Source organism: Prionailurus bengalensis, chromosome C1, assembly GCF_016509475.1.
Source record: "Prionailurus bengalensis isolate Pbe53 chromosome C1, Fcat_Pben_1.1_paternal_pri, whole genome shotgun sequence".
Lineage (NCBI taxonomy): Eukaryota > Metazoa > Chordata > Mammalia > Carnivora > Felidae > Prionailurus > Prionailurus bengalensis.
In genome coordinates this window covers 213410365-213438222 of record NC_057345.1, presented here as the reverse complement: position 1 = coordinate 213438222, position 27858 = coordinate 213410365, and the positions used below count along the sequence as shown (strand labels likewise).

Here is a 27858-nt window from a genome sequence, read left to right as displayed (position 1 = left end):
TTTTTTTTTTTTTTTTTAACGTTTATTTATTTTTGGGACAGAGAGAGACAGAGCATGAACGGGGGAGGGGCAGAGAGAGAGGGAGACACAGAATCGGAAATAGGCTCCAGGCTCCGAGCCATCAGCCCAGAGCCTGACGCGGGGCTCGAACTCGTGGACCGTGAGATCGTGACCTGGCTGAAGTCGGACGCTCAACCAACTGCGCCACCCAGGCGCCCCCAACACGTTGGATTCTTAATAGTTACGCGTGTTAAGTTCTTTCTTGGACCAACAGAGTAATATCTCATGTGTTTTGCTAACTTTCTTTGCAGTATAGGTATCTTGCTTTATTCACCAACTGTGAGATTTTGTTTAAAAGTCACATCATAAAAAAAAGGTCGTATCATAAGCATATTGGGAACCTGTAAGATGTCAGCTGCTGTAGATTATTTCTTATCCTTACTGAGGCTTTGCTCTGAGCCTTCTGTCCCTCAATATGAGGGAATCTGATGTTCACACCAGTTTCACACATGTTTTCTCCATATCGGAATGCATTCCTAGAAGAGTGTTAGTGTGAATGAAAAAATGAATATATACAAAAGCTTCTTCAATAGTTGAACAGCAAGTTTAGCATCACCTATGGAAGGCAGTTTTTTGGTAATAGGGAAAGCAAAAGAAAGCAGGAGGTCTCCTTTTTTGACATCTTTTCTTCCATTTTTCTCACATATCATCTGTAAAACCTTAAGCCATTTAATCTGACATGTATACAATTAGGGACAGAGGTACCAGCTCTGAAGCTGAAGGAAAAAACTTCATAGCTATGGATATAGGCCTTTTACTTTTCCCCCTGAGTCCCTAGGTACAGCTGCCAGGTTTCAGATTGAGAGAGTCAGAATGCCTGGGCTCATTCGTACCTTTCCTTGCCTAGGGACTGGGTGATTTTGTGCAAGCCTCACTTCCTACATCTTTAAAATGGAAATAGACCTGCCTTGAGTGTCATCTGAGAATTAAGTTGGATAACACAGTTAAAAAAATTAATGTTTATCACATAGTCATACCTTTAAATGTATGTGTTCTGGGGTGGTCTTAATAAGTTTTACTCAGTTATAAAAGCCAGTCTAGCTATGAAATACCCAATACTACATCACTCATCTATCACTAATGACTAATTTACTTTGGATTATCTTAGTTTTTATACTCCTTACCCAACTACTTTGTAAAATGGTGTGTGTGTGGGGGGGGGGAACGGTGCAAGTATAATGAGCTGTATGTTCCCTTCTGTGGGCCGTCTTTTTCCACAGTTTTAATTAAATGCAGTCCTTCTACCTTGTTCTTGTTACACAGTGAAGTGAGTACTTCTGTTTACTCACCTGTCCTTAGTATACCCTGGGTAGTTGAACATACAGAAATTTTGCTTTTGCCTCACTGTTTCCAGCTCTGTCAATCTCCTAGTGCCAGCCTTACTAAGGACAAAATCTAGATCCTTTGACAAGGCATTTAAACCCTGGCCTGTCCTTTCAACCTTGTTTCCTAATGTAGCTCTGTGCTCCGGGAAATTCATATCATTTGCCAGGTGCCATGTGGGTTTCATGTTTTCCTGCCCCTGCCTTTCCCTATACCCTGCGCTTGACTCGAACATTCTTTTTCTTCAGCTTTTCATTCTTCGGGGTGTGGTTTAAATGCCATGTAGTCTATAAAGCCTATATTCTCCTCCTAGAAGTAATTTTTCCCTTTGTTGAGAACTTAATAGCATCTGGTAGATCACTTTGTTTTATGAGGCACTGACCTCTTTGAGGACAGGAACTAGACTGTGTGTTATCCATATTTATATGCCTTGTCATGACTTGCATATATTTGAGTTGGCAAACCTGACAAATCTGTTGAAATGAGTAGTTTGTTCCAGTAGTTCTCAACTCCGTCCTGTCCCATCTAGTGCTCCCTCCCACTCTGTAATGTGTATCGTATCATGTAAACCTCTTTATTATGATGCCGCTTTTGTTTATCAGTTGTTTTCCTTCTACTTGTTTATTTTTACGTTACGTTTTATATATTTAGAAACATTTTATGTTTCTAAACTGTTTAGACGGATATTTTGTGTTTCTTAATTCATTTCAAGATAATAAATAAGATCTCAGTAGGTAAATGCTTGGGTGCCTTGACACAAGATGGCACTGTTTTCAGACGCTTGCATCTGCGTCTGAATTTATTGAATGTGACAGCTACAGGAACATGCTTAAATGGCATAAGCAGCATTTTCTTTGTAGACTTCTTCAGAATGATACATGACCCATGGTAGAGCTGCCAAAAGGTAATCTTCTGTTGATTCCCATGGATAACTGGAGAAATGGTATATAAACACCATGCAAAACGAATAGAAGCCGAGAAGTTATGAGCATCTATTTTACCTATATCATGGCCAGATTTCAAGTTTTCTCCTAAGGTTTTCATATATTACCAAGGCTACTTGCGGTCTGGGTCATGGGACAGTCTTTCATGGGGTCCTGCTGTTCTGTATACTTGCATGGCTGGCATCTTTTACCTCTAGGTCCACACTCGCTAAATGGCAGTAGCACCCTGTTCCCTAACATGTTTTCAAAATGTTCCCTAGAGGGGAGAGCCAGTGATGTTTAAAACATTGTTTTATGAGATAAATAAGGAGTTCTTTACCGTAAATTACAGAATCCATTAGGCTGGCATTTTTGCCATAACTAAACATGGGAACACTGGTCAGACTAATCAGCTTCCATTTTGTGATCAGAATAGAAAAACAGTGCATTTTGCTGAGAACATTAGTGAGCTTTTTGTTTAAAGTGCTTTAACTGAACTTTGCAGCCCGATGATTGCAAATCAGTGACTTATTTAAAACATGCATTTAATTTATGAACATTATAAACAAAGCATTTAATTTTCAGAAGACAAAATTATGATGTTAATTGTGTATATAAAATATAAAGGCATAAAAATGCATGTGTGTCTGTATACACACAAAAAACATTTGGAGATTTAATGAAGCCCCGAATAATTTGTTTGGTAGTATGTACATGTATTTGAATTGTGAATATGTCTGGCACGAAAAGTAATTTCAGACAAAATTTAAGACGTGATGTATTAACTACTTGTAACTAGCCACTCATTTTATCTACCATTAAGAGAAGAGCTCTTTGATACAAGATTTTGCCCTTTCTTAGATGCCCTCTGGATTAGAGATGGTTTTTAACCCTTTGGACTACCAACTATTTTAATAAATAGCAGTAAAAGTAAATTAAAGTATCTAGACAGGGGCCGTCACTATGATTTTCCTAAAAGGCAACGAGAGGCATTTGAGTCTTGGAAGCACATAACCCAGAGTTGATTGGTCTGTTGTCTTGTCAGCTGGGTTTGTTTAATGTGATCTGGCCTTTATACACTTGCTAAATAGGGAAATGATGTCAATATAATGTGGAAGCACTGTTGGCTCATAGGCAGTATTTCCTCCAGTGGTAATATATGGACTGAAATGGGATAGCCTTTCAATTAAAGTGGAAGATTTGGTTATTTATGAAGATCTTATGAAAAAGCTTAAAAATCTTACAAAAATGATTTAAAGAATTCATTTGCAGGAAGTGCTATTTCAGTGACTTCTAGAACCACCACACTTTGCCTGGTTAAACACTCTAAGGAAGCTCAAAACCATTTACTCCTGTATTTATAAAGGAAGAAAATGAGAAAAAGGAATGTCTCCCCCGGAATTGTATTTTTTTAATTTTGTCGAAGCTGGTCTTAAGAGAAAATGTCTAAAAATTCACACTCGAAAGGAGAAAGCACAAATATAAGATCCCAAAGAGTGCACCAACATTATTTGGTGCAAATGTTAGGGGAGATTTAATCTTTAAAGTTGGTGATGTTTTTGTTAGGAATGTGATCATAAAATAACATAGGTTTGAGTGCACTATGCCTAATCTTATTTCCACCATTAGCCCGATTATTTTTAGATTTTGCAGAAAGTGAGCTTTTTCCTCAGGAATATCCATAGGATGATATAAAAGCTCCTGAACATACACACCCACCCATTTATCTGCCTATCCTTGGGTTGTATTTTACTAAATGGGCTCATTCTGGTGCTGTCAAAAAGATTTTGTCATGAATTTTACTGTGTTATTCTTGCAAATTTGATTTATCGTGGATATAAATTTTACTGGGTCTTAGATTATGCTTTTTAATAAAGATTAATGTTGAGCATTAAGGTCTGATAAATCAGGGAGTTGTTGAAATGAGCTAAAAGGCATCAAGGCTTGTTTAGTGCTGAATACTGTGATATTCTGATTGGGTCTACTAGATTAGGTGTTATTATTTTATGGAGATTTACTTTACAGTATTCTGAGCTTTAATAATTTATAAATGGGCATAATAAAGCAGAGCCCCACTTTGGGAGGCCCCATATTGTCTCTTTATGGTACCATCTGTTTGCTTACTCTCTTGTGGTAAGCCAAGGACTGGCATGCTCTGTATGACCCATGGGACAAATCCAGCTTCCTGCCTGTTTTTGTAAATAAAAATTTGATTGGAACATAGCCCTGCCCATTTATTTACATATTGCCCACAAAGCCATAAGTACTATCCTTTACAGAAAATGTATTAAGCCCCTCTTAAACAATAGGCAGAAGAACAGTAGCGATCAGTATTTTGTATCTTAAAATATTTTTAACCAGGCCTCAGTGAGACTATTGCGCTTAATTTTAGGAAAGGTGCAGTTAGATCATTGTGGGCGTTGTTGTATTTAAGCTAGTTTTGTGAGTTTCACTTTCTAAAATGGGTGGATTTTTTTTTTTTCCCTTTTGTAATCTAATGTTGAGCATTGAACTGATAAATTCTTTAGTTCCTTGATGGTGTGAGTAAGGACAATAGAAATTCAGGAGTTGATTTAAGTCGCTGTAAAGTTAGATGTATTTAAGATCAGGGAACAATTTCTTTACAAAGAGGAGGACAGCTACTTCTATACCACTGTAGGCATTGGGTTAATGTTGGTCAAAATCTGTTGACAAAGAGAATGAATTCCCTTCCTTCTTTTGACACCTAACTAGGAATATGTTAATGATTCACATTTTTTAAGATTGCCATTTGAATATTTAAGTGAACGTTATCACAAAGTAGTCTAACTTTAGACTTTAAAGTTTTCTTTTAAAATGATTTTAAAATTATAATCAAGGAACATAGCAAGGGGTATTTTAAATTTTATAATGAAGTAGAAATTGTGATTTAGTTAAAAAATTAATCCTTAGCAAACTTTACTAAAATAAGAATGACATAATTTATAAGTATTGTTCCATGGATATTAAATTGTACACCCTGAAAACAGAACATACCTTTTAAAAAGTAATTATGGGATGATTTGAAAATTTACTCATTTCATTTTTTTCTTTCCCTTTTTTTTTTTTTTTTTAATATACAACTCTCAGATCTGTTAGTAGAAATGTAACAAAACCAAAAGCAGTTCCCAGAAATTAAATCTCTATATTAGGAAACCCATGGGTTAAAACAAAATTTCACTCTGCATTGGAAGACTATTTAGGAAAAATGCATAAACTAAATCACAGTGGATAAATCTTACAAGGTTCAGCTTGGCTACACAGAAAAAATATTAAGTAGCTTGAAAAATACTTGTATTCATTACTACAGTCACTTGAAAAGACTAAGCCCACAAGACTAAGACACTTGAAAAGACTAGCTTAGAGTTTTTTAGTAGTTGACCTATTCTAGTAAGTCTTTGGAAAGTTCTAGTCTATCATTTATTAGAATCTTAAAAATGAAAGTGGTATTATGGATCCAAAAATATTTCTTTTTTATTGAGAAGCTAATTTCATATCTTCTTTCAAGAATCCAGTATTGAACTCTTCTGGAAAAATGGAAGAAAAAAAATAAGAGACGAGAAACCTTAGAGGATCTTTTTGAAGAAATGGTGGAACTTGTATGATATGTTAAGAACTCTGTGGCATTCTTACAGATTCAATTAGAATCATCATGTGAGGTTTCAGTGACTGATTTATAAGTTCCTTTGAGATGATGTTAGAATTAAAACCTTTGAAAGATTTTTTTTTTTAACAGAGTAAACAGCTTTGGTATTAATGAGACTTTGTTATTCTCATTAGAATATGCTCTTTTATGTTCCTTACATGAAGGATGGATGTTGTCTGTGAATTACAATAGTTGCATCTGTTATGTTAATACCCCTCACCTCTGTAACACCAGCTTTTCTGGGTATATATTAATGCATGCTCTCTTTTTATTGCTTATGTAAATCTAATGTAATCATTGCCTGAGGTTAAAAAAAAAACCTAACCGCTGAAAAACAGTTTATTCATGTCCTGCAAACTTGCTCTTAGAACAATGCTGGCACAAGAATATGTCTTATTATAAATATAACCTAACCATATATCAGTAATGGAATCTTTTGAATGTGTTTGGAATATTTTGTGGTCAATTCTTTATCTCTTTCTCTAGGACTTGGTTTTTGTTGTACTTTTTTTTATTGATTAGTACATTACATTCTTAGCAAATATCACTCTATTGATTTCATGTAAGTTTATTTACTGTTGAGTGCTTCTGATGATTTTCTGTGTAAAATCTGTTTGAGAATTGATTTCATCTGTCTCTGCATTTACTGTGCTAACCTGAATTCTACAAATTGGGAATCGGCAGCATTGTAGGGATGGGTCACAGACTGCCTCTTCCCCAAAGCTTTTAAGCTGTTATACTCACGTTATCTATTAAAAGTAGGGTTTAGATCTAAAGTCTGGGTTTGTGCTTTGCAAAAATTTAGCATATGTGAATTTGCAGTAAAACTGTTGAAAAATTCTTTGTTGCTTAAGTAACTCTAATATTGCTACTCAGTCATGAAAAGTGGTAATAAGATTGATTTAACTCTTGGGTATTGAGTCGGTTCTAAGGCAAGTTTTTTTGCAAGGGTATTTGGTAGAGCAATAACTTAGTTTTGGAAATATTTGGGAAAAGGGTAGTCAATAATGAAGCATTGGGAGGCTTTTTAAAAAATTGAAAACATATTTCACTTTCAGTGCTGTATTTGCATCTCAGTGTCCTGATAGATTTCTGTTTTGATTTTCTGCTGACAGGTCACATTTAGGGCAGGCAAAACATAAGGGATATAGCCCTCCTGAGAGTAGAAAATCTAATTCTAAGGCACCCAAAGTGCAGTCTAATACTACTTCTGAACTGTCAAGGGGACACCTTTCTAAAAGGTAAATCTTCACATTGCTTGTACATTTTCAAGGCAGAATTATTTGCATTTGAATCATTGCATAATATTAAAATTTAGCAGGTTATCCCAAAATGTTGTGATAGGTATTTTCATTGTTCCCTGAATGTAACTTTGAGGGTTAATAGTTGATTATCTTTGCAGTGATGTCAGTGCAGCGGACTCTAGACAATGCAGTTTTGCTCTTGCTTAGAGAACCTGTTTGTTTAACAAACTTTTATAGGCATCCGAAATGCCATTTTACCTTTTTTTCCCCCCCGAAACCCTTAGGTTTTTTATTGTTTTTTATTGGCAGAGCCAAAGGTCATTGATTTCTTAAGATCTAATTGGTAGGAGTCTTTTAGAAAGGAGTAACACAATACTATAAAACTTTCTTGCCTTCATTTGCATACGAAAGTGCATACATTAATGGTTATTTAAAGCTTTGACAAAGAAGTTGTATTTACAAATAGAGCGTCAGTATTCTAGCTTCAACTGGTTCTAAGCATTCTTTTTCTTGTAAATTTAATTCATGTTTTGTGATTGGTGGGGGGGTTAGTGTCAGTAATCTTTGGGCTGAAGAAATGCCCTGATCTAATCAAATATTTGATCATGTCATCAAATATTTAGCCATTTAAAGTTACACCTATCCCCCCCCCCCCCCCCCACTGCCCCCAGTTTTGAACCATTTGAAAACCTGTATTTATTAAGCCCTGGACTCAATCAGGAAAACTTTTGCACCTTTTTTATTTTTAAAGCATTTATTGCATAGATTTGAGAAGTTAATAAGTATTATAGGACAGGTTTAATGATGGCCGGCCGATACTAACTCTCTTCTTATCTACCCTGTCAGAAGCTGCAGTTCATCATCTGCTGTCATAGTTCCACAACCAGAGGATCCAGACAGAGCCAATCCTTCAGAAAGGCAAAAAACGGGGCAGGTGCCTAAGAAAGACAATTCTCGAGGAGTGAAACGCAGTGCTAGTCCAGACTACAACAGGACCAACTCTCCCAGCTCTGCCAAAAAACCGAAAGCACTTCAGCGTACTGAATCCCCCTCAGAAACGAATAAGCCACATAGTAAGTCAAAGAAGAGACATTTAGACCAGGAGCAACAACTGAAATCTGCACACTCGCCATCGACAAGTAAGGCTCACACCAGAAAGAGTGGGGCCGCTGGCAGTTCACGGAGTCAGAAAAGAAAGAGGACAGAGAGTTCTTGTATAAAGAGTGGTTCTGTGTCTGAGTCCACTGGTGCCGAAGAGCGATCTGCAAAACCCACCAAGCTGGCTTCAAAATCCGCCGCCTCGGCCAAGGCTGGGTGCAGCTCCATCACTGATTCTTCCTCTGCCGCCTCTACTTCCTCCTCCTCTTCCGCTGTTGCCTCGGCCTCCTCCGCCGTGCCACCAGGGGCCAGGGTGAAACAAGGAAAAGACCAGAACAAGGCCAGGCGGTCCCGTTCGGCATCCAGTCCCAGTCCCAGAAGAAGTAGCAGGGAAAAGGAACAGAGTAAAACTGGTGGCTCTTCAAAATTCGATTGGGCTGCTCGTTTCAGCCCTAAAGTTAGCCTTCCTAAAACCAAACTGTCTCTTCCAGGGTCTTCTAAGTCAGAGACATCAAAACCTGGCCCTTCTGGATTACAGGCCAAATTGGCAAGTAAGTGGATGGCGACATCTCTTTTTAAAATGTAATGTTTCTTGGTTTGTCAGAAGTGACTATGCTTTCAAGGTAGTCAGATTTGTTTTGCTTTTTTTCCGGCCTGAGGCAGTCTCAGGTTTATTACCGGATCTGTTTGTAACAGTGCATAATAATTGATGCTGCCTTTAGTTTGAAGGAAACCGGTAAGAAATGCTGCCTTCTTATTATTACTAAGTGGTCACATTTTAGTGCCTGTGTCTTTCTCCTTATAGTTCTTAACTTATTTCCTGTTATCAGGGCAGGACATCAAGTTGGATTTTCTATAAGCAGACCAGAAAGTTATTTCAGTTATGAGTCGCTTTGGACCATGATCAAAAATCACATGGTGGGTTGTGTTTTGGGGATGATACATTCTTGATGTATGGAAATACTGAGTGAGCTAAGTTTTCAAAATAAATGTATCCTCGTATAAATTAAGCCTTATTCACATGTCCTGTTCTGTGGCCTTGAAGGAGTCTGGCCTAAAGATGAATACCTCTTATGTTCCCTACACTGGCTTTGTTTTGTCCCACATAAATGGGAAAGAGTGTTGCCCTCTTGAACCGCGGAAGAGAGCTAACATTCGGGAATAATAACATTTCAAGCAGAGAAACAAACTAGATGGGAGATAGGGATCTTGAGGCACTTTTCTCTTTCTCTTTTTGTCAAAAGGCTTCTTCAGGGAAGCCAAATGTTCATGTCATTAGAATGATTAGGACTGGTGGCGGCCCTCTTCAGTTACATGATTGCTGTCACACTGAAGGGTGTTCTTTTCTTTTTCCTATTTTGAGAAATCTAAAACACACAAAAGAATGATATAGCCCTTATGTATAGTTTTTTTTAAGCATTTAATTTTTGTAGTATTTATCCAGGAAGCTTGCTTTTGACCGTCTTTTTTTTCCTTGCCCTCATAGAACATTTTAGATTTATATTTTGTTAGGGCTAGAACCTTTTCTTGGTTCTTGACAATTCTATATAGCGTGCTAGTATTCTTGTCAAAGTTTAGCTAATATTGAATCAGCCTAACCTAATATTGAATCACAGCCAATTGTCAGCACTGTTTCCTTTAACCCTACTATCTGTACTTTCACTTGATTCAATATTAGCTGAACTGTGATAGGAATACTAGTAGGCACCACATAAAATCTTGTCTTTAATCTGTACCATAGGGTTATTGTGAAAATAACATCTTTTACGTTGCAGCATTTTGTTCAGTTTGGCATTTTATTTTAATTTTTTAGAGTTTATTTATTTTGAGAGAGAGTGCATGCGGGGGTGTGGGGGAGAGCCAGAGTAGAAGGAGAGAATCCCAAGCAGGCTCTGCTCTGCCGGCTCAGAGTCTGGCATGGGGCTCAATCCCACAAACTGTGAGATCACGACCTAAGCCAAAAATCAAGAGTTAGATGCCCAACCGACTGAGCCATCCAGGCACCCCCAATTTAGTATTTTAAATACACCTTACATCTGTCTAAAATCTTTTGAATTTCAAGGTACAGATACTGGATTAAGATTAAGATTGGTATCTCGAGGGGCACCTGGGTGGCTCGGTCGGTTAAGCATCTGACTTCAGCTCAGGTCGTGATCTCACAGTTTGTGGGTTGGAGCCCCACACTGAGCTCTGTGTTGAGAGCACGGAGCCTGCTTGGGATTCTCACTCTCCCCTTCTCTCTCTGCCCCTCCCCCCACAAAATAAACCTTAAAAAAAAAAAGATTGGTATCTTCAAGTCAAAAGGGAATTAAAAGCCAGGTAAAAAAGGGCACAGCCAACTGTCCCGTTGGATCTGCCAAGGTTTTCTAGGCACTTGGAGTTAGCTTATCCCTTTTATACCTCTTCTTCTCTGTTTTTAAGGAAGTAGAGAAGTGTGAGAGTGTGCGCGCGCGCGCGCGCACATATGTACACATGTACATACGTACGTACCCATTGTAGTAGCTGCGTGACCTCCACAGCCATCAGGCCAGGTTGAGTTTGTGGCATGTTCAGTGGAATTCACTTCTCCACTTCTGCTTTCCAATTGGCTTTACTTGAAGAGCTTACCACTTTCAGCTCTTTTTTCTGGGGAGTCCAGTGCAGGGTGAGTTCAGATTGTTCTCGAGTGTCGTGTCCTCAACTCTTCTTGGTCACTCGTTTTCTTTTCTTCAGTCTGTTAACAGGAGTTTTCAAAGAAAACCCAGCCCCCGGTGGGTTGTCCTTGGTTTCTCTAAGTGAGAAAGCACTGAATGTCCTGTTGCCACCTACCCCTCTGCTGTAATAAAACAGTCTATGAAACTCACTCTGCACGTGGTCACAAACGGAGTAGTTTAAAACTCCCCTTGGATTATCTTCCTCAGTTTCACAAAATCTCTATGTGTTGTATGGTCACAAATACCACTTTCCCATTTTCACGACCACTACCCTAGTTCTGAGCCCTACGCTGTTGAAACAAGAGAAGGTGCAATTCCTTAGCATCTGATAAGTACGAGGTATTTTACATAGGCCATCCACTTACTTTTTTTTAAAAAATGGTGCTTAAGGATAGTTATTAAGGAAACGTATTTCATGAGGTGAGAACTTGCACGGGTAACGTGTCTCACAGATGGCAGAGCAGCGATAGGAAGATGGAGGCTACGCATGACTTGAAGCCACAGCTTCTCTTTGCCGCTTCCTTTTCAACCTTGGGAGCTCTGTCTTGTGCTGATACGCCGTGTTTTGGGTCGTTAAGAGACGTTAAGTTCCCAGAGGAGACGAAACCCAGTTTGATCCTTCTTTACTGGGATTGATTCATCTTCAGAGGTGAATGTTGTGTGAACCCAAGGATTTATATCCTACCATTCACTACAGATTTGTTTATTTTCAAATAGGTGAAAATCATTTCAGAACAAAATAGTAGGGAATATTTACGTGTAATGTTCTTACAAGTGCCTGATAACTTGTAAATAGTTTACACGGATCACGTCGTTTACTCCTCATCAGCCCCGTGTGGCAGATACTATTCTTACAGGTAAGGAGACTCAGGGACAGTGGTCAGGTTGCCTGCCCAAGGTCACAGAACTTAGAAGTGATAGAGCCAAGAGTGAAACGCAGGCCATCTGGTTCCAGAAATCAGTCATGACACTAGAAGCATAGGATTGAGTAGATTGGGTGAGCTAAATCTAGGAAGGCTTCTTGCAGTCAGACAGGGCAGGGTGGATTTTAGGCATGATTACGTGCGTCACTTCGGGAAAGAGTTTGTAAAGTGAGAAGCAATACTGCGATAGAATTGACAGTACTTGGTAATTTTACTTAAGAACATAGGGGCAAAGTAAGGTAGTTTTGGGGGATCTCTTGAGTTTCAAGAAATGGCATTTTGGGGATAGTGAACTCTTATTATACAGGTAAAAACCCTGGGTTTGAATTCTAGTTCTGCTCTTTTATCAGCTGGCAACTGTGGGAAAGCTCGTCATCTTTTCCTTATAAATGGGCATAACCGTTTATTCGAGGAATAAATGAGCAGACTTAGCATAGTGCTTATTAGTATATGAGATGCGTTATAGAATTTAGAGTGTACACTAGAAGTTGAGTGTCTTAAGACAGAAAACATTCAGCAACCTTTTGAGAATGAAGGACTGATAAATCCTAGCCTGTGATCAGTTTAAAGCATAGCTATTTTTAAATTTGGAAGGTCTTGATTTAGTTATATTACTTCTTCATAGTTTTGTGTGTTTGGGCCAATCATTCGGCTATAGTTACAGTAGCAGCCTAGCCCCTGATGTTACATGTAAAACAATATTCTTGTGAAGCATCAATAAAAGAATGTAAAAATAACTTCGTAAAATTAACGTGCCATGCAGACATATAAAATGGTGACTTGAGAGTTACTGCCATATATTTGAAGGGCTCTTTATGCATGAGGAATCCCCTCCCGCCCCACCCTGCACGTCAACCCCGGGGACAAGATTAGATTCAGTGGGTAGAGGTCGAGAGGCAGATTTCTGATTAGTGTATCTCGGGGAACCAGAATCTGCAAGTTACCCGAAAAATGGAGTAGACCACTTTGTGAGATAGAAACCATTCCAAGTTGGGTAGTTACTTGTTTTCTTCAACTTGTTAGCATTCAGTGAACCTGTTAATTAGAATATGGTATGTTTTCTTAGGTAAAGGCTCACTGATCTGATTGGTCAGTAAAACTTCATGGATCAGTACTTACGTGATACTTTGTGAAAACTCATTTCCCACAGCCAAATACTACTCCAAATACTACTCCGGGAGGTGGAGCATACGCGTTAACACATCGAAGGCTGTGAGAAACCTCATGGTAACTTCTGCTTAACCTCGTAGTTTACAGATTTGCCTGACCACAGGTCATTACCTCGGGAGACAGCAGTAGTCCAAGGAGCACCTTTGGGAAATGATACAATACATTTAGTTGGGACACTTAAGCAAGAAGACCTTTCCCAATGTGCTGGTTCGGCAACTGTTCACAGACTGATGGGCAGGTTCCTGCTGAGGAATTGGAGTTGGCAGGAGAACCAGTGAAACAGCTACTTTTGTGATGGGCTTCCCAAAGCCTTGTGGCTTGCCAGCTGCAACTGATCAAAATAGCTCAGTGGCAAAGGTCACACACTGTATCAGTTGGTTGAAGTCTTGAGAATGCCCCAGAAAGGATAGTGTTACGTGACAATTTTTAATATGCATTAGGAAATTATTCTTGCTCTGTGTTGTTAAACGTAAGCAAACAGACCTTCTCAAAATTTACGTAGCGTAAATGTATAACCAGTGGGGCAATGTAATGACGCAAATGATTTTGGAAAATATTTTATATCTTAATGTATCTCCACATGTTTTTACAATTATTAATGGCTTCAAGATCTATTTTGCTAATTTGCCTTTTTAAGCTAAATTTGAAATAATAGGACTGTTTCAAAGTACGTGCTGAGTGTAGTAGGTGATAGATGGCATAGAAATGTAAGAAAGTTTGTGATCAAAATCTGGGCTGTTACGGAACTTCTTTATGGAAAAACGTAAAGATATTTCTAGTCTGATATGTCTGTTTGCAGATCTGGTTTCCTCTCATTAGTTAAGTGGACACCATGTGCACATTATTAATAACATAGCAGCAGTTATCAGCTTATTTCCAGCTTGAGTTTTCTACTCTTCTGGTGCCTTGCATGCATGCAGCCTGTGGCCATTATTAGAACTAGACAAGAACCAGGCGGATGCAGAATTCTGGGAAGGTAATTCAGTCTAGATCAGGACTCTACCGTCAGCCCGAGACTGAGACATGGTGCTTTGCACCTCCAGCCTGGAAGGAAGAAATAAGAATGAGTTGAGAAGGAGAGAATTTAAGAGTTACACTCTTGGTTTCACCTAGAGTCTTATAGGGTCATACATGCCGAGCTTATATAATTAAATTATTTTTCCACCTCCTGAGGTGTTGGCTGAGGAGCTTAAAGGGAAAAGAATGAAGTGGTGACAGTTTTCTATATGGTAAGACAGCTGTTGAACTAATTTGGCAATTTAACACTGTAATAATTCTAGTATGTAATTACTTTGAAAAATCACCAATGATTCCTAATAATTTTGAGGCTTTAAAAAAATTAAATTAGGAAAATGAGTTGCCAAATTCAAGAACATTGAATGGAAACAAGTATCATCAGCTTCTTTGTTGAGAAGGCTTTGTTTTATTTTACCCAGTGAATTTTAACCAACCATGGTATGTATTTTTGTATGCCATGTTAGAATAAGAATTTTTTTGGTCAGATTACTTTTTACTGAAGTTACATATAAATTGATTAGGAAAAAACAGTCTTCCCGCCACATTGCCCTTCCCCATTGGATTATTTTGGTATCTATTTCCATGTGTTTGGATTATGTACTCATGTTTATTTGTTGCTTTTCTCCCCCCTCCAACGTGTGCTCTGTTACACACCCTTTATGAAAGTTACCGCACCTCTGTACCCACCAAGCACACACTGCATACACTTCCCATTTGCCCCGTCATGATCAGTGCCTGATGTTTGTATGGAGACAGAAATGCCATTTACAGTCGTGTCAGAAGGGTTCCTTTCTTAAATATTTTTGTTTTTCTTGATTTAAATAATTATTTTGTTGATGTTGTTTTCCTTTTCTGTGAACCCATTACTCCAAACTCTTTGCTAATTGTCTAAATCTTTTTCAAGCTGTCTACTTGTGTTTGTTAAATTTTCCTAAAGAAATAAAGTCTCTGGATGGCTGTTCTTTTATGCCCGTGGACTGTTTTTATTTAGCCAGGGCATTTTCTTCAGTCTTTGGTTTCTTCAGTCTTTGGTTTAGTTTTCTGTTAATAGATCCCACATTGTCTTTCCTGGATTACTATTTTGTGTGATGGAACCTCACTTCCACTTGCTTTCTAAGAAAGCGTGCATACAAGATTTTTAAAGGCCTTTTATTTATTGATTTTTCAGATCTTGAATGTCTGAAAGTATATTAACCTTGATACTTGTTTGAATGAACATAGAGTTCTGAGTTAGAAATTATTTTTCTTAAGAATTTTGAAGAATTACATTATTTTTAAGCGTTTTTTACTGGAAACATTCTGATTCCTAATCTGTTGTATATGTAACCCATTTTTCTGGAATCTTGCAGCTCTTTACCTCTGTGTCATGATATTGCCTTCCCTTTGGGTTTTCATTTCTTGTTAGGGTACCCCGCAGCCCTGGTTTCCCTTGGGACTCTCACCTTAAAACCTGGATTAGAACCAAGCAAACCGAAATGGTTGTTCACTGTATCCTTGTTTCTTTCTCTTTCTAGATCTCCTGTTGTTTTGGATGATTATCCTCTTGGAAAGTTCTGGTCTTTTCATTCTTGATTTACTTTTTTGTTCTGCTTTCTGGTAGATTTCTTCAACTTCTTCCAACCTTTCTCTTGAGTTTTTTTTTGTTTGCTCTCTATTTTCAAGAGATTATTTTGTTTTCATTTCCTTTTTGTTACGGACGCCTTTCTTTTTTTGACGACATTAATGGTGAGTTTTCTTTGCACTATTCTCTTATGACGTTTTTTGGGGGAGGGAGGTTGGTTTGGTTTTGATTTTCATACCGGGAAATTTCCTCAGGCTTTGGTAATTCCTGGTTGTTTCCTCATACTCAAGTGTATGGGGACCAAAAATCCAATTTGTAAGCTCTGAGCACAGAGATGAGATTTGACTGAAACTCATTCTCTAGTGATCTGGTTGGTTTAGTCATTACAAAACCTCCTCTATCATTATTTTTAGATCTTTTTCTTTGGTAAAATTCCACAGAGAAGATTCCTTTATGCTCCTGCCTGGAGTTAAAAGCGGACCTGACCGAGGTCTGGGGGCTGAGCAGGAAAAGAGGCCACCTGTCATCTAATATGTCTTGTTGATGCTTGATCTTCCTGCCCTCCTCTTATTTTGATATGGTGCACCTATATGCAACTCCGTCCTTTGAGAATTTCTTTGTTTTATACTTTCTTAAGAATAGAGGTCTTGTGTTTTGCTGGGTCAGCAGAGGGACAGTTACCCAGCTGTACAAGTGGGGGAGGGGATCTGGGGATCTGACTGCTTTATAAGCAGCCTGTCAACCAATCCTCAGTTTTAATTCCAGAGCCATCCCAGAGGTACCTGGTACCATCAATTCCTGAACCTTTGTGAGATTTTGAGTGGCCCTCTCATTGGCAATTTATCTCAGTTTTCTGGAATTTCTCGTGCTAAAATTTCTGCTTTTCATCTTGTAAAATTGTATTGCGATAGTAATCTCTTCTTCTCATCCTTGTGGTTTTATGCCTCAGATTCTTTTTTTTTTTTTTTTTTTAAAGTTTCTTTATTTATTTTGAGAGAGAGCAAGCAGGGTAGAGGGCAGAGAGAGAGAGAGAGAGAGAGAGAGAGAGAGAGAGAGAGAGAGAGAGAGAGAGAGGAGAGAGAGAGAGAGAGAGAGAGAGAGAGAGAGAATCCCAAGCAGGCTCCTCACTGTCAGCACAGAGCCTGATGGGGGCATGAATTCACCAGCTGTGAGATCATGACCTGAGCTGAAATTGAGTCAGATGCTTAACTGACTGAGCCACCCAGGTGCCCCTGCCTCAGATTCTTTTAATGCCATTTTAGTGGAGCTCTAGGAGAGGACAGAAGTGAATGCATGTGTATTCAGTCTGTCTTTAGCCGGAAGTCACATACTTTTTGATGTTTATGCACATACTTGTTCAAAAGTTGGAGCTTGCTCTGTGTGACAGTAGAATGCCCTAATATTATAAGCCAGGCTCCATGCTGGACATGTGACACACACTAAATTCTGTCCTTGCGACAACAGAATGAGGTAGCATCCGTGTTTTTGGTATGAAGAAACCAAAGTGCTTTTATTTGCCTACACACTTATTAATAGATTTTTTCCTTTCAAAAAAACTATATCATTTTAATGGCTGTAAATGGATGTACTCTAATTTAGCTCATTCCCAATTTATATTGTTCTAAATTTTTATATCGACTAGAGCTTTGTAATTTACATCATTATCTCCTTGTTAGGTTTCTGGTTATGTTCTTTTTAAATACTGATTTATTTTGAAATTGCCCCTAGAAATATATGAATTTACATTCCCACTAATAGGGTAAAATGCCAATTGTTCAAATCCTTATTAGCTAATACTGTGTTCTGCAGTTTTTATTACTATACTGGTGTTTATTTAACCATTCCCTATTATTGGACATTTAGCTCTTTTCCAGTGTCTCATTATTAAAAACAATGCTTAGATGAATATCTTTGTACATGTCTAATGTTTTTAATTTGTATTGCCAACTCCATGCATGAAATTGCATTGACTAGGAAATAAAAACTTGGCTTAGAAAATTCCATTTGGGAATTAGCTTACTGTCATCTGCAAAACTTATCTTTTATTGTTACTGAGTGATTTTAAAATAAACATCTATGGTCCCTTTTAATAGGATAGGTTACTTTCCATTTTGTGAATTTATTTTGGTAAAGTAACCATTAATTAGTAGGGATGTATATACTTGAAAGTAGACATGCAACACTACCAAGTTATACCAGGTTCTCACAATTCTGTTTTGGCTGAAGGGATCAAGATCTAGTTACTGAAAATATTCCCACTGTTAGTTAATTCTCTTTATTTGGTTCACTTTTTCCAGTAGCAAAATGGCCCCATTGCAGGATTCTAAATTGAAGTCTCCATGTGCGATAATAGTCATGTTATTTGGTTTTTCCCTTTATGAAGAAAAAACAAGTCTTTCTGAAAACCTTTTGAAATAGATTCAACATGTGTAAATAAATGGATACTTCATAGCTTTTTAAAATGTATAAACAAATTGGGGATTTGTGTTTCAAAAATCATTCCTGATCATCCTTTGACGCCTTGAAATATAAATGAATTGATTTTGAATACCCTTGTTTTAAATACTGGTTTGTGTACCTTATTCCTTGGTTTGTCTACTCCATTTTAAAATGGAGATGTATTTGTTATCTGTGGGAATATTGCAAAACTTAGAAGTAAAAAAATCAAAATAACTAATAATCTAGAAAAATTAGGACTGAAACTAATACTGCTTAGCTTATTTTTCTAGTCTTATTTTTCTTTTCTTTATTTTTAAATTTTTCTTAATGTTTATTTTTGAGAGAGAGTGCGAGCTGGGGAGGGGCAGAGAGAGGGGGAGACACAGAATCGGAAGCAGGCTCCAGGCTCCAAGCTGTCAGCACAGAGCCTGACGTAGGGCTTGCACTCATGAACTGTGAGATCATGACCTGAGCCAAAGTTGGACACCAACTGAGTCACCCAGGCGCCCCTTGTTTTTCTTTTTAAAACACAAGAGGTTTTTGTTTCTATTTTTTTTGGGGGGGGGGGGACAAGTTCTTATTTTTTAAATATTTAACTGATTTTTGAAGTTTAGATGAGTCCATATACTGTTCTTCCTTTTTCTCTTCAAAGTCCAGGTCAGTATATATTTTCTGTAAAGTCGCATAAAGTAAATATTTTAGGTTTTACTGGCCACATAAGTTTTTTGTCACATCTTCTTTTTAACAACTTACTAAAAATGTAAAAAACCATTCCTAGCTAGTGGGATGCACAAAAACAGGCTGCCAGATGGATTTGGCCCATAGGCTGCAATTTGTCAACACCTGCCTTTTTATAATTTTAATATAATTCTGTGTTATATAAGGTAAATATATTCTATGACCTATATTATATGATATGTGGCATACATACATATATACACCAGTCAGTTCACATGACTGGTAAAGTCAGGAGATTGGTTTGCTTCAGGCTTGGCTGGATCCAGGAGCTCAAATAAAGATGACCCTGTCGGTCCCCAGCCTGTGTTACGGCTCCCTCACCCTACCTTCCCCAAGATTACTATCCAGTCATTAATGAATTTCACTTGTAAGAAAGCCCCTCATTTCCTTGGGCCTTGAACAAATCACTATTGTGGAGGTAGAGTTGTAATTTTAATGCTTTTCCAGAAGTACAGTAAAGATGTAGTAGCCTCTGTTTTGCTTCAAAATAAGCTTAGGAATTGTGTAGTTGGCTGGGTTATGCACCTTTAAGCAAGTCAGTTAATATTTTTGTGTCTGAAAAGTAAGAATAATCATAACTTTATATCTGAAAGTGCTTTTGAAAACTAAAGCCAGTCTAATATTGTGAAGACCATATGTTCTAGGGCACCTGGGTGTGGCTTAGTCGGTTAAGCATCCCGACTTTGGCTCGGTCGTGATCTCGTGGTCTGTGAGTTCAAGCCTCCCATTGGGCTCACTGCTGTCAGCAGCAGAGCTTGCTTTGGATTTTCTGTCCCTCCCCCCCCCCCCATCTCTGTCTCTCTCAAAAATAAACATCAAAAACAAAGAGGCTTGATGGTATACTTCATTTAAAAAAAAAAAAAATGTTCTAGAACTGACAGCTGAATGGCCAAAAGAAAGTTAAGCTCTCCCCATTTCTAGGCAGAGCTTGGTTTGCCACACTACTTCAGCTTTCCTTTTTCCCCGAAAGTTTGACATTTCTAATCTTAACATGTTTTAGATTTGGGAGGGAGAATTTGTAGAGTTCTTCCAACATTTGACTTGATTTGCCTAGAAATACTGAAAAGTTATTAATTATCACTCTTTGCCAATTGTGAGGTGTTCCCCTGTTCCAGATTTTGGAGCAGAGATACATACAACCGCTAGTTTTGTCTCCCATCCTGGGTTCAGGTAATGTTACAGATAGAGACCTCTTTTCCACCAAAGCGTTACATGTAGCAGCTCCTTTACCATTGGATTGCCTTTCAGAAAACAGAACGTTTGGGGTTCTCCTAGTTTATCAGGCTAAATGGAGTCATGTCACGTAGCCTGACAGCCATTTTACTTTGCAGCGGGATTATAATACCTGTTAAAAATATCTATCTACTCTGTTGTTGTGGTTCTCCTTTGTCCTACTTTTCTGCAGTTTAGTACGTTTCTCTTAAATTTTAACACCAAGAATGGATGAAGATTGTGGCACATCCATACGAAGGGATACTTCTCCACAATAGAAAGGAATGGACTACTTATCTGTGCAGCAATGTGAATTCATCTCCAAAATGCTACAGGACTCCCATTTTTATGAAATTCTAGAAGAGGCAGTAATGCCAGACAGGCACACGAGTGGTGTCCAGAGGTCCGAAATGTGGGGGAGGGAATTAGCAGCAAGGAGCATGAAGGGACTTTTTGGAGCGATGGAGACGTCCTGTCTTGATTGTCGTGTTGGTTATATGGGTCGGTACGTTTGTTAAACTCCATATTGAACCCCGTAATTTAAAGTGAGTACATTTTCTCATAAGAAAATGACATGTGCCTGAAATTATTTAAAAGAAAGTTAAACACTGAAGTCTAAAGTAGGGCATGGGTAGTGAAAGTGTAAAAGTTTGGTCAAAAACTATACTGTCCCCTCATTAGCAATATAGGAGTAACCCACAGTGTGTTTATTTGAATTTTTGGGGGGATGTCACTGAATAGGTACAAAAATGTTTGCTAACGTCCATTGCTGTATCACGGTATATGTATAAAGACATTTAGTATCATATTAAGTAATATTAGTGATAATAACAAGGGATTTTAAAGTGCTTTAGAGGTAAAAACACTGTGGAGTGTTCATATGCAATGTGCACTCATTTTTTCTGTAAATTGTACATTTTTAGTCTATTCTAACTTAGTTGCACAATTCAAATAGATGAGTGGAGTATTTTCTAAAACATTCTTTAAAAATAATTTCTGAGTTGTTTACAGATTAAATTAGCTGAATACATGAAGCTAGTCCCGTAATGTCCACGTGCCATGTTCGTCTTGCAGATGACGGGGTGTATGTCCAGGCAGAGGAAAGCTAGTATAGGGTATCAGGCATAGATTGGTGATCGCACCGAGGAACTGTGGTGATATGCTGTGTAGAAAATCAGTCTAAAAACACAATTGAAATTTAAGAAACTCTTAGGCCAGTCTTTCCCCAATTAAAGTTTCAGCTTGGTCCTTTTATGCTAGTTGGAGGAGTCTGCGTAAAGTTTCCCAAAAGTTACCCTGGGGGAGACAAAAAAAGGCGTGGAAGGTTTGGTTTAGATTTCTGAATGGTAGTAATGCCTGTCTAAACATCGATTTTTGTCTGCATAACTTCTGTTTGGTATTTAAAGATTCTTTAGTAGTGTGCTGTTTTTACTTAGCAGCTTTTATTATACGTGGTATGGGGACCATCCCAAGTTAAATGAACTGAAGTTTTAAATTAAGCAGCTAGAAGCCCAAGAAGATGTCTGGATTTTTTTTTTTTTTTTTAAATTTTTTTTTTCAACGTTTATTTATTTTTGGGACAGAGAGAGACAGAGCATGAACGGGGGAGGGGCAGAGAGAGAGGGAACACAGAATCGGAAACAGGCTCCAGGCTCCGAGCCATCAGCCCAGAGCCTGACGCGGGGCTCGAACTCACGGACCGCAAGATCGTGACCTGGCTGAAGTCGGATGCTTAACCGACTGCGCCACCCAGGCGCCCCTTTTTTTTTTTTTTTTTAAACCACCTCTTATCCAGGCCGTTACTGGTGTCTTTATCCCAGTCGGGAGTAAGGAATTTCTGATCTTTCCACTGTGAAGCAGTGAAATGGTCCAAAACATTAGAACTTCCTGGGGGAAATAACAAGCGAGCTAGAGAGTTGTTATTACTATGTATTAGTCTCAGATAAAGGTAAGGGCTCTGTCAGATGATGCTGTACTTCTCCTGGAAATAGGCTTTTTGACTTTGGAGATCTTTCACTGTTGGAGATCTTTGTTTAGGTCCAGCCCACTGCCCAGCGTGTCATCATGGATGATAACGTTGTTGGGGGGGGTGGGCGGGGGGAAGGGCGAACAGCACTCTGACTGCTTCACCGTTGTTTATAAATTAGTAATAAACTTTACCTTTACCTAATGCTGTACCTTTTTAGGTTCTGTTAACCCTATAAAGGGTATCAGTTAGCTTCTAGAATGACATGTGAAGTGTGCTTGATTTACGTTTGACCCCGAATTATCCAGTTATCTGTATATTGGACATCCTAATAGCCTTCAGCTCCAGTGTATATTCCTTGTTGATGGGGTGGTGTAAAGAAAAGAAAGCATTTTGTGCTCTCGTAGTCTTAATTGACGAACTTTATATAAACTAGGTGAAATGGGACAGTTTAAAGGCCATGTAATAAAGTGCTAATGAATGAGAATGAAATTTAGGCAATTTTTTCAACTTAGTAAAAACCTGAAATACGTAGTAAATGCGAAAAATAAAATCTCTTGGCTTAGTTAGTGGAACGGTACAGCTGTGATCAGAACATTTAAGGGGATAGGATGAGAGAAGAAGTACTGTCACTCGTGGGGTGGCATAGCTTGAGTCAAGGTTGGGCTTACGTGAGAAGGTTCTATCCTGACCAGGAGTGCGGCGTGTCCCATGTTAGCTTTGCCAGTATGAGTCAGGTAAGTAAAGGCCAACTGGGAAGGGACCCTGGTAGAGTGCTACAAAGGCCACGGAAGATGCTGCGGTCTTCTGACCTGAAGAGTTTTGCACTTTTTAATTTACGATAACTTTTAAAAACAAAAACTGATCTTGCATTTCACACGTATAGGTTTAAGAAAATCTACCAAGAAGCGCAGTGAATCCCCACCTGCTGAGCTCCCCAGTTTGAGGCGGAGCACACGCCAAAAGACCACGGGCTCCTGTGCTAGTGCCAGGTAACACATGGGGTTTTCCCGGTTTATGATCAGTTCATTGTCTTCTGTTCCACTCTGATCAAAATCTTTCCTTTTACAAGTTTTCAAAACTTACTGAAATTTCACTTGACATTTATTTGTCCTATGTAAATGAATTCTTCCCCAGTGTTTATATGTTTTTGCTAAGCTTTATTCATGCTAGTTTAAAAAACTTTTTTTAGGGGCGCCTGGGTGGCTCGGTCAGTTAAGCGGCCGACTTCGGCTCAGGTCATGATCTCGCGCTCCGTGAGTTTGAGCCCTGCGTCGGGCTCTGTGCTGACAGCTCAGAGCCTGGGGCCTGTTTCAGATTCTGTGTCTCCCTCTCTCTGATCCTCCCCCCTTCATGCTCTCTCTCTGTCTCAAAAATAAATAAACGTTTAAAAAAAAAAATTAAAAAAAAACCCAACTTTTTTTAATGTTTATTTTTGAGAGACAGACCGCGTGTGAACGGGGGAGGGGCAGAGAGAGAGGGAGACACAGAATCTGAAGCAGGCTGCAGGCTCTGCACTGTCCACACAGAGCCTGACGTGGGGCTCGAATCCATGAGCCCCGCGAGATCAAGACCTGAGCCAAACTCAGGCGCATAATCAACTGAGCCACCCAGGCGCCCCTCATGCTATTTTTTGACAACACTCTTAACCATCTGTCTTGTCTTCTGTTGCTACAACATTTTCACAGAGTTATTGCCAGTAGTTGGACTTGAGGCTGTTTTCAGAGTTCCAGTCGGCCAATAAATCTCTAATGAGCATCTTTATGCAGATTTGGGTTATTTTGTAAAGGTAGCTAAATTTCCCGGTAGTGTGATTAATGGATCAAAAGGGATGCCTGTTTAAATGGCTGTACCATTGCCTACTTAGTTTCTGAAAATGTGGGCACCACTGGAGTTGAATGGATCAGGGGGAGAGAGATGCTTCACTTTCACATGTAGGACGACACCTACCCCTGGAGGCCGGATGTAGGTTCTGCGTGTGTGCTTTTCAGGACTCCAGTCCCCGTTTCCCTCAGTTGCTGGATGGGATCTCATTTTCAGGAAATCCACTACCTTTGTGTGTGACACGGTGCGTTCTGTCACATGCTTTTGTTAACTGATTGAGAATCTGAAGTTAAAGTTAAAAAAAATTTCTTACAGTTGCCTCACATTTTGGGGCGTGGTCAGTTGCTCAGATGCCCTTGCAAAGCTAATTATTCACTCTTTTATATGTAGTTTGTTCTTTCTACGAAGTGTGTCACGAAACAGTGGTGGGGCAGAGGGTTTGAGTGTCCTTTTCCCCTACTCTCCCTCAGGTGAGATAAAAGGGCTTAGCTCTTGTTTCCGCTCTAAGGTAAGAGACATTGACTGCTCTCAGTGCCGGGTCCAGTGGGGATGTAAGGAAGCAGTGAGACTTGTAATAGGTCAGAAGAAAAGGACTTGTTCCACTTTAACTGTGTTTTTCCCCTTATTTTCTGCTTCTATCTGGATTATTTAATGTACTGGTTAAAATCTGTGGAGTTAGTGTACCTGTTGGCCTTTGAGGTTTCTTGGCCATAGTTTTCCAAGAACTCTTTTGAGAAAATGTCTCAGTTCCTCAAAGGGTTTGTCTTATTTTGGGCTAGATTTTGAATCCAGTTTTTACCCAGAGTTTATCATCTGAGAGGTAAACTGAATTCGCTGTGGTTGAAAATTAATTTTAGGTTGATGTGAAGTCAGGTAATCTAAGGGTCCCATCTTTGCTGCCTTCTGTTCATGACCACTTTCTTAGAGCATGTCACGTTACTTACAGTTTACGTGCTTATGCTCTACACAAGCAAGCTAGCCACCTGCCCGGAGACCTCTTCATCTCGAATTTTTTCTGAATTAGTTGAGATGCCTCTTGAATTTAGTGCTTTCATAGCCTGCTACGGGTGTGTCTTCATCTCTGTAGACCAGTGACTCTTTGAGGGCAGCCACCCAAGTGTTCAGCATGGCGTGTGTTACGGGGTTGGTGCAAATTGAATGTTAAATAGATGGATTAATTTGAATCCCACTAAGTGGTAGCTTGGTAAATTGGGTTTGCAGTGAGCTGTTTCCGTGGAAGAGAAGATTGGCGAAGCAAATTCCCGTGTAGGGGGGATTACAGACTCTTCTAGCACTGTCTGGAGATTCAGAGCCTTCATTCCCATGTCGCTTATGCCTGCTGCCTTCTTCTTGTTCTTTACTAGCCAGCATCCAATTCCACTGCAGATTGACTTTGGTCTAAAACATTTCCTTAGTGTCTTTCTTCATTTCCTAAGGTACTTTGGAGGCTACATATTTAAACAGTACCAAGTTGTAATAACCTGGGGAAATCTTTTGTTTTTACCTAATTTGCTTACTGATTTCTCTTTTAAAATAGAAAAAATTGTCATCAGTAAAATGTTACATGCTTTATGAGAGATGATTGATTGATGTTCTGATGCATATTACACTGTTACTTAATCCGAAACCAGTGTCTTCCTCAGTGTCATCTGTATGTATTTATAAATATTATATCTTCCTTCCTCCTTCCTTCGAACATTTATTCATTTTTGAGAGAGGCAGAGAGAGAGGGAGACACAGAATCGGAAGCAGGCTCCAGGCTCTGATCTGTCAGCACAGGGCCTGATGCGGGGCTCGAACTCGCTGACCACGAGATCATGACCTGAGCTGAAGTCGGACGCTTAACTGACTGAACCACCCAGGCGCCCCTTTAATCCTTTATTTTAAAAGATGGAACTCTTGCTCATTATTGGGATAGTTACTTTTTGTTGATGATTAAAGTTGTCTGGAACTTAGTGATGGGAATCCCTACCTTCCCCCCGCCCCCAGCCCCGACCTTTTTGTCTTCCACTTTCCTTCCCCCTCATTGTCAAGTGTAAAGTCTGTATATTGCTCCACTATTTAGCCTGGAAGTAGGGATCTATTTCAAATGGTTGAATTCTCTCAGCAGGAGTCACTTTTCCATTTGGTTGAAGTGTTTAAAAATCATTTTTGTCTGTAAAGATGACCACAGCTCATAGCGACACAAAAGCGTGTATTGTGAATGCGACGTAACTTGGAAGAATTTTAAATATACAAAGTCTTGGTTGTTACCCATAGTGATTTTCTGCAACAATTTTTATGTAAAAAGAAGAAACTGGCTTTGTGCTCCATGCATTGGAGCTTTGTGCTGTGTGGACATTGCTCCTGGTCACTGGTAGTGCCGCCTATGATGGCATCTCTCTGTTGCAGTCGGCGGGGCTCTGGCCTGGGCAAACGAGGAGCAGCTGAAGCTCGTCGACAGGAGAAAATGGCGGACCCTGAAAGCAACCAGGAGACAGTAAATTCTTCAGCTGCGCGGACAGACGAAACCCCCCAGGGAGCTGCAGGTAGATTGGCACTTCTAGCCCCGAGATGCGTTTATGTGTCTTACAGATTTATTTAGAGAGCAACTGCTTTGTAGGCGTACCAAATATAACGCAAGAGAGGGGACAGAAATATACTCGATGTTACCATCAAATAAGCTTTTGGTTCTCTTTGGCTTTACTTTATAGGTTTGGGCTTTTTTGATTAGTCGGATTCATTTGTTTTTTGGTTTGTTCGTTTGTTTTTGTTTTAATTCTTTTCCAAATCCAAGTTTGTGATGATTACATTCAAAAGGCTTTTAGGTAAGATAAGTCACTCTCTGTTTAAGATTCTTCACTGTCCATGCGGACATACAATAGTTGCCCATTGTTTGTGTGAAAATTTGAGTTTATAATCAGAATGTAAGGATGTGGCTTGAATTACTTCTTCGTATATGTGTAAATTTTGATGTAGAATATGTTGTAGCCTCTAAAAAGTAAGAAGTATTCAGTTTGGAAGGAACTTGAAGAATGCTATTTATGTTTTTATGGGCTTATTTTTATTCTTCTTGATACCTCAGCACAACAAAAATTAGGCTGCCCCCCACCCCTTTCAGCTTTAAATATGTATTGATCACCAATACGAATAGGAGACTAATAATTCAGAGGTTAATTGTGGATGACAGTTGTAAAATGTAGCTTGTTGTGAGCATTTTTCACTAACGGTAAGTACAGATGGAAAAATGTCGCAGTCTATCATTATGAACTTGGGTATGATGAGTCCCTTATGTCCGAATGATACACATGGGCTTAGGTTTAGGTAAGGACTGACTTTAACAGAGCACTTCCACTTACTGTAACGTTAGTATATGTGCTAGTTCTCTCTCATCCCTGTGGTGGAGCCTGTGTCCTAGTTTGCCAGGAAGCTTCGAGTTTGCCCGCAGCTATTCATGGTTTGTGCTTTTTGTCTCCGCTTTCTGTCCACCTTAACGTTTTTGCTACTGTCTTTCTTGCTTTTGTATGATAAACAGAACCGTGAACTTGAAGCACTTCTTCTGGTAGGAGGGGACTTTTCTCACGTGCTTTTCTTTAGACTAGTTTTTCTGAAAGTTTAAATTTGAGAGGGAAAGTCCAGTCCATTGTAGTACAACTCGTTGAAACTCTTCATGCCACACGGGCTGTGCTTCCCAATGTCTTAGTGTTTATTTCGCATCTGCATATGGAAGTGGGGCAGTTCCCGTGCGGACAACACAGATGGCGCTGCTGAGCGTGGTGTTAAAGTGGACTCGTTACAGGAATTACTGTAGCCAGCGTTTATAAAGTTGTAGGCTGCTGCAGACAGGGTATTGAGAGCTCCATGTATATTCTCTTTTAATATTCAAAACAGTATGCTGAGGTGTGAGTGCTGTTACCCTAATTTTGGAAACGAGGAAAAACTGAGACACATGATAGTTGAGCTTGCCTGGAGGTGTGGGGCTCCCAAATCCAGGTTTTCAAAAATAAGGGCGCATTTATAAAGG

The 27858-nt window shown here is 39.1% G+C and overlaps 1 protein-coding gene across 44 annotated transcripts in view; it reads left to right on the top strand.

Moving 5' to 3' along the window:
• The window catches only part of TRIP12 (thyroid hormone receptor interactor 12), a 140475-nt gene that overhangs the window by 49042 nt on the left and 63575 nt on the right, over positions 1-27858 (top strand). For 21 of the 44 annotated variants that reach the window (XM_043578071.1, XM_043578062.1, XM_043578079.1 and 18 more), the window contains 4 exons: positions 7086-7211; positions 8061-8863; positions 22918-23023; positions 26247-26383. In XM_043578071.1, coding sequence (XP_043434006.1) covers positions 7086-7211; positions 8061-8863; positions 22918-23023; positions 26247-26383 — 1172 coding nt within the window. The remainder of the gene's footprint in view (positions 1-7085; positions 7212-8060; positions 8864-22917; positions 23024-26246; positions 26384-27858) is intronic. The other 23 variants (XM_043578093.1, XM_043578092.1, XM_043578088.1 and 20 more) reach the window with 3 other exon arrangements.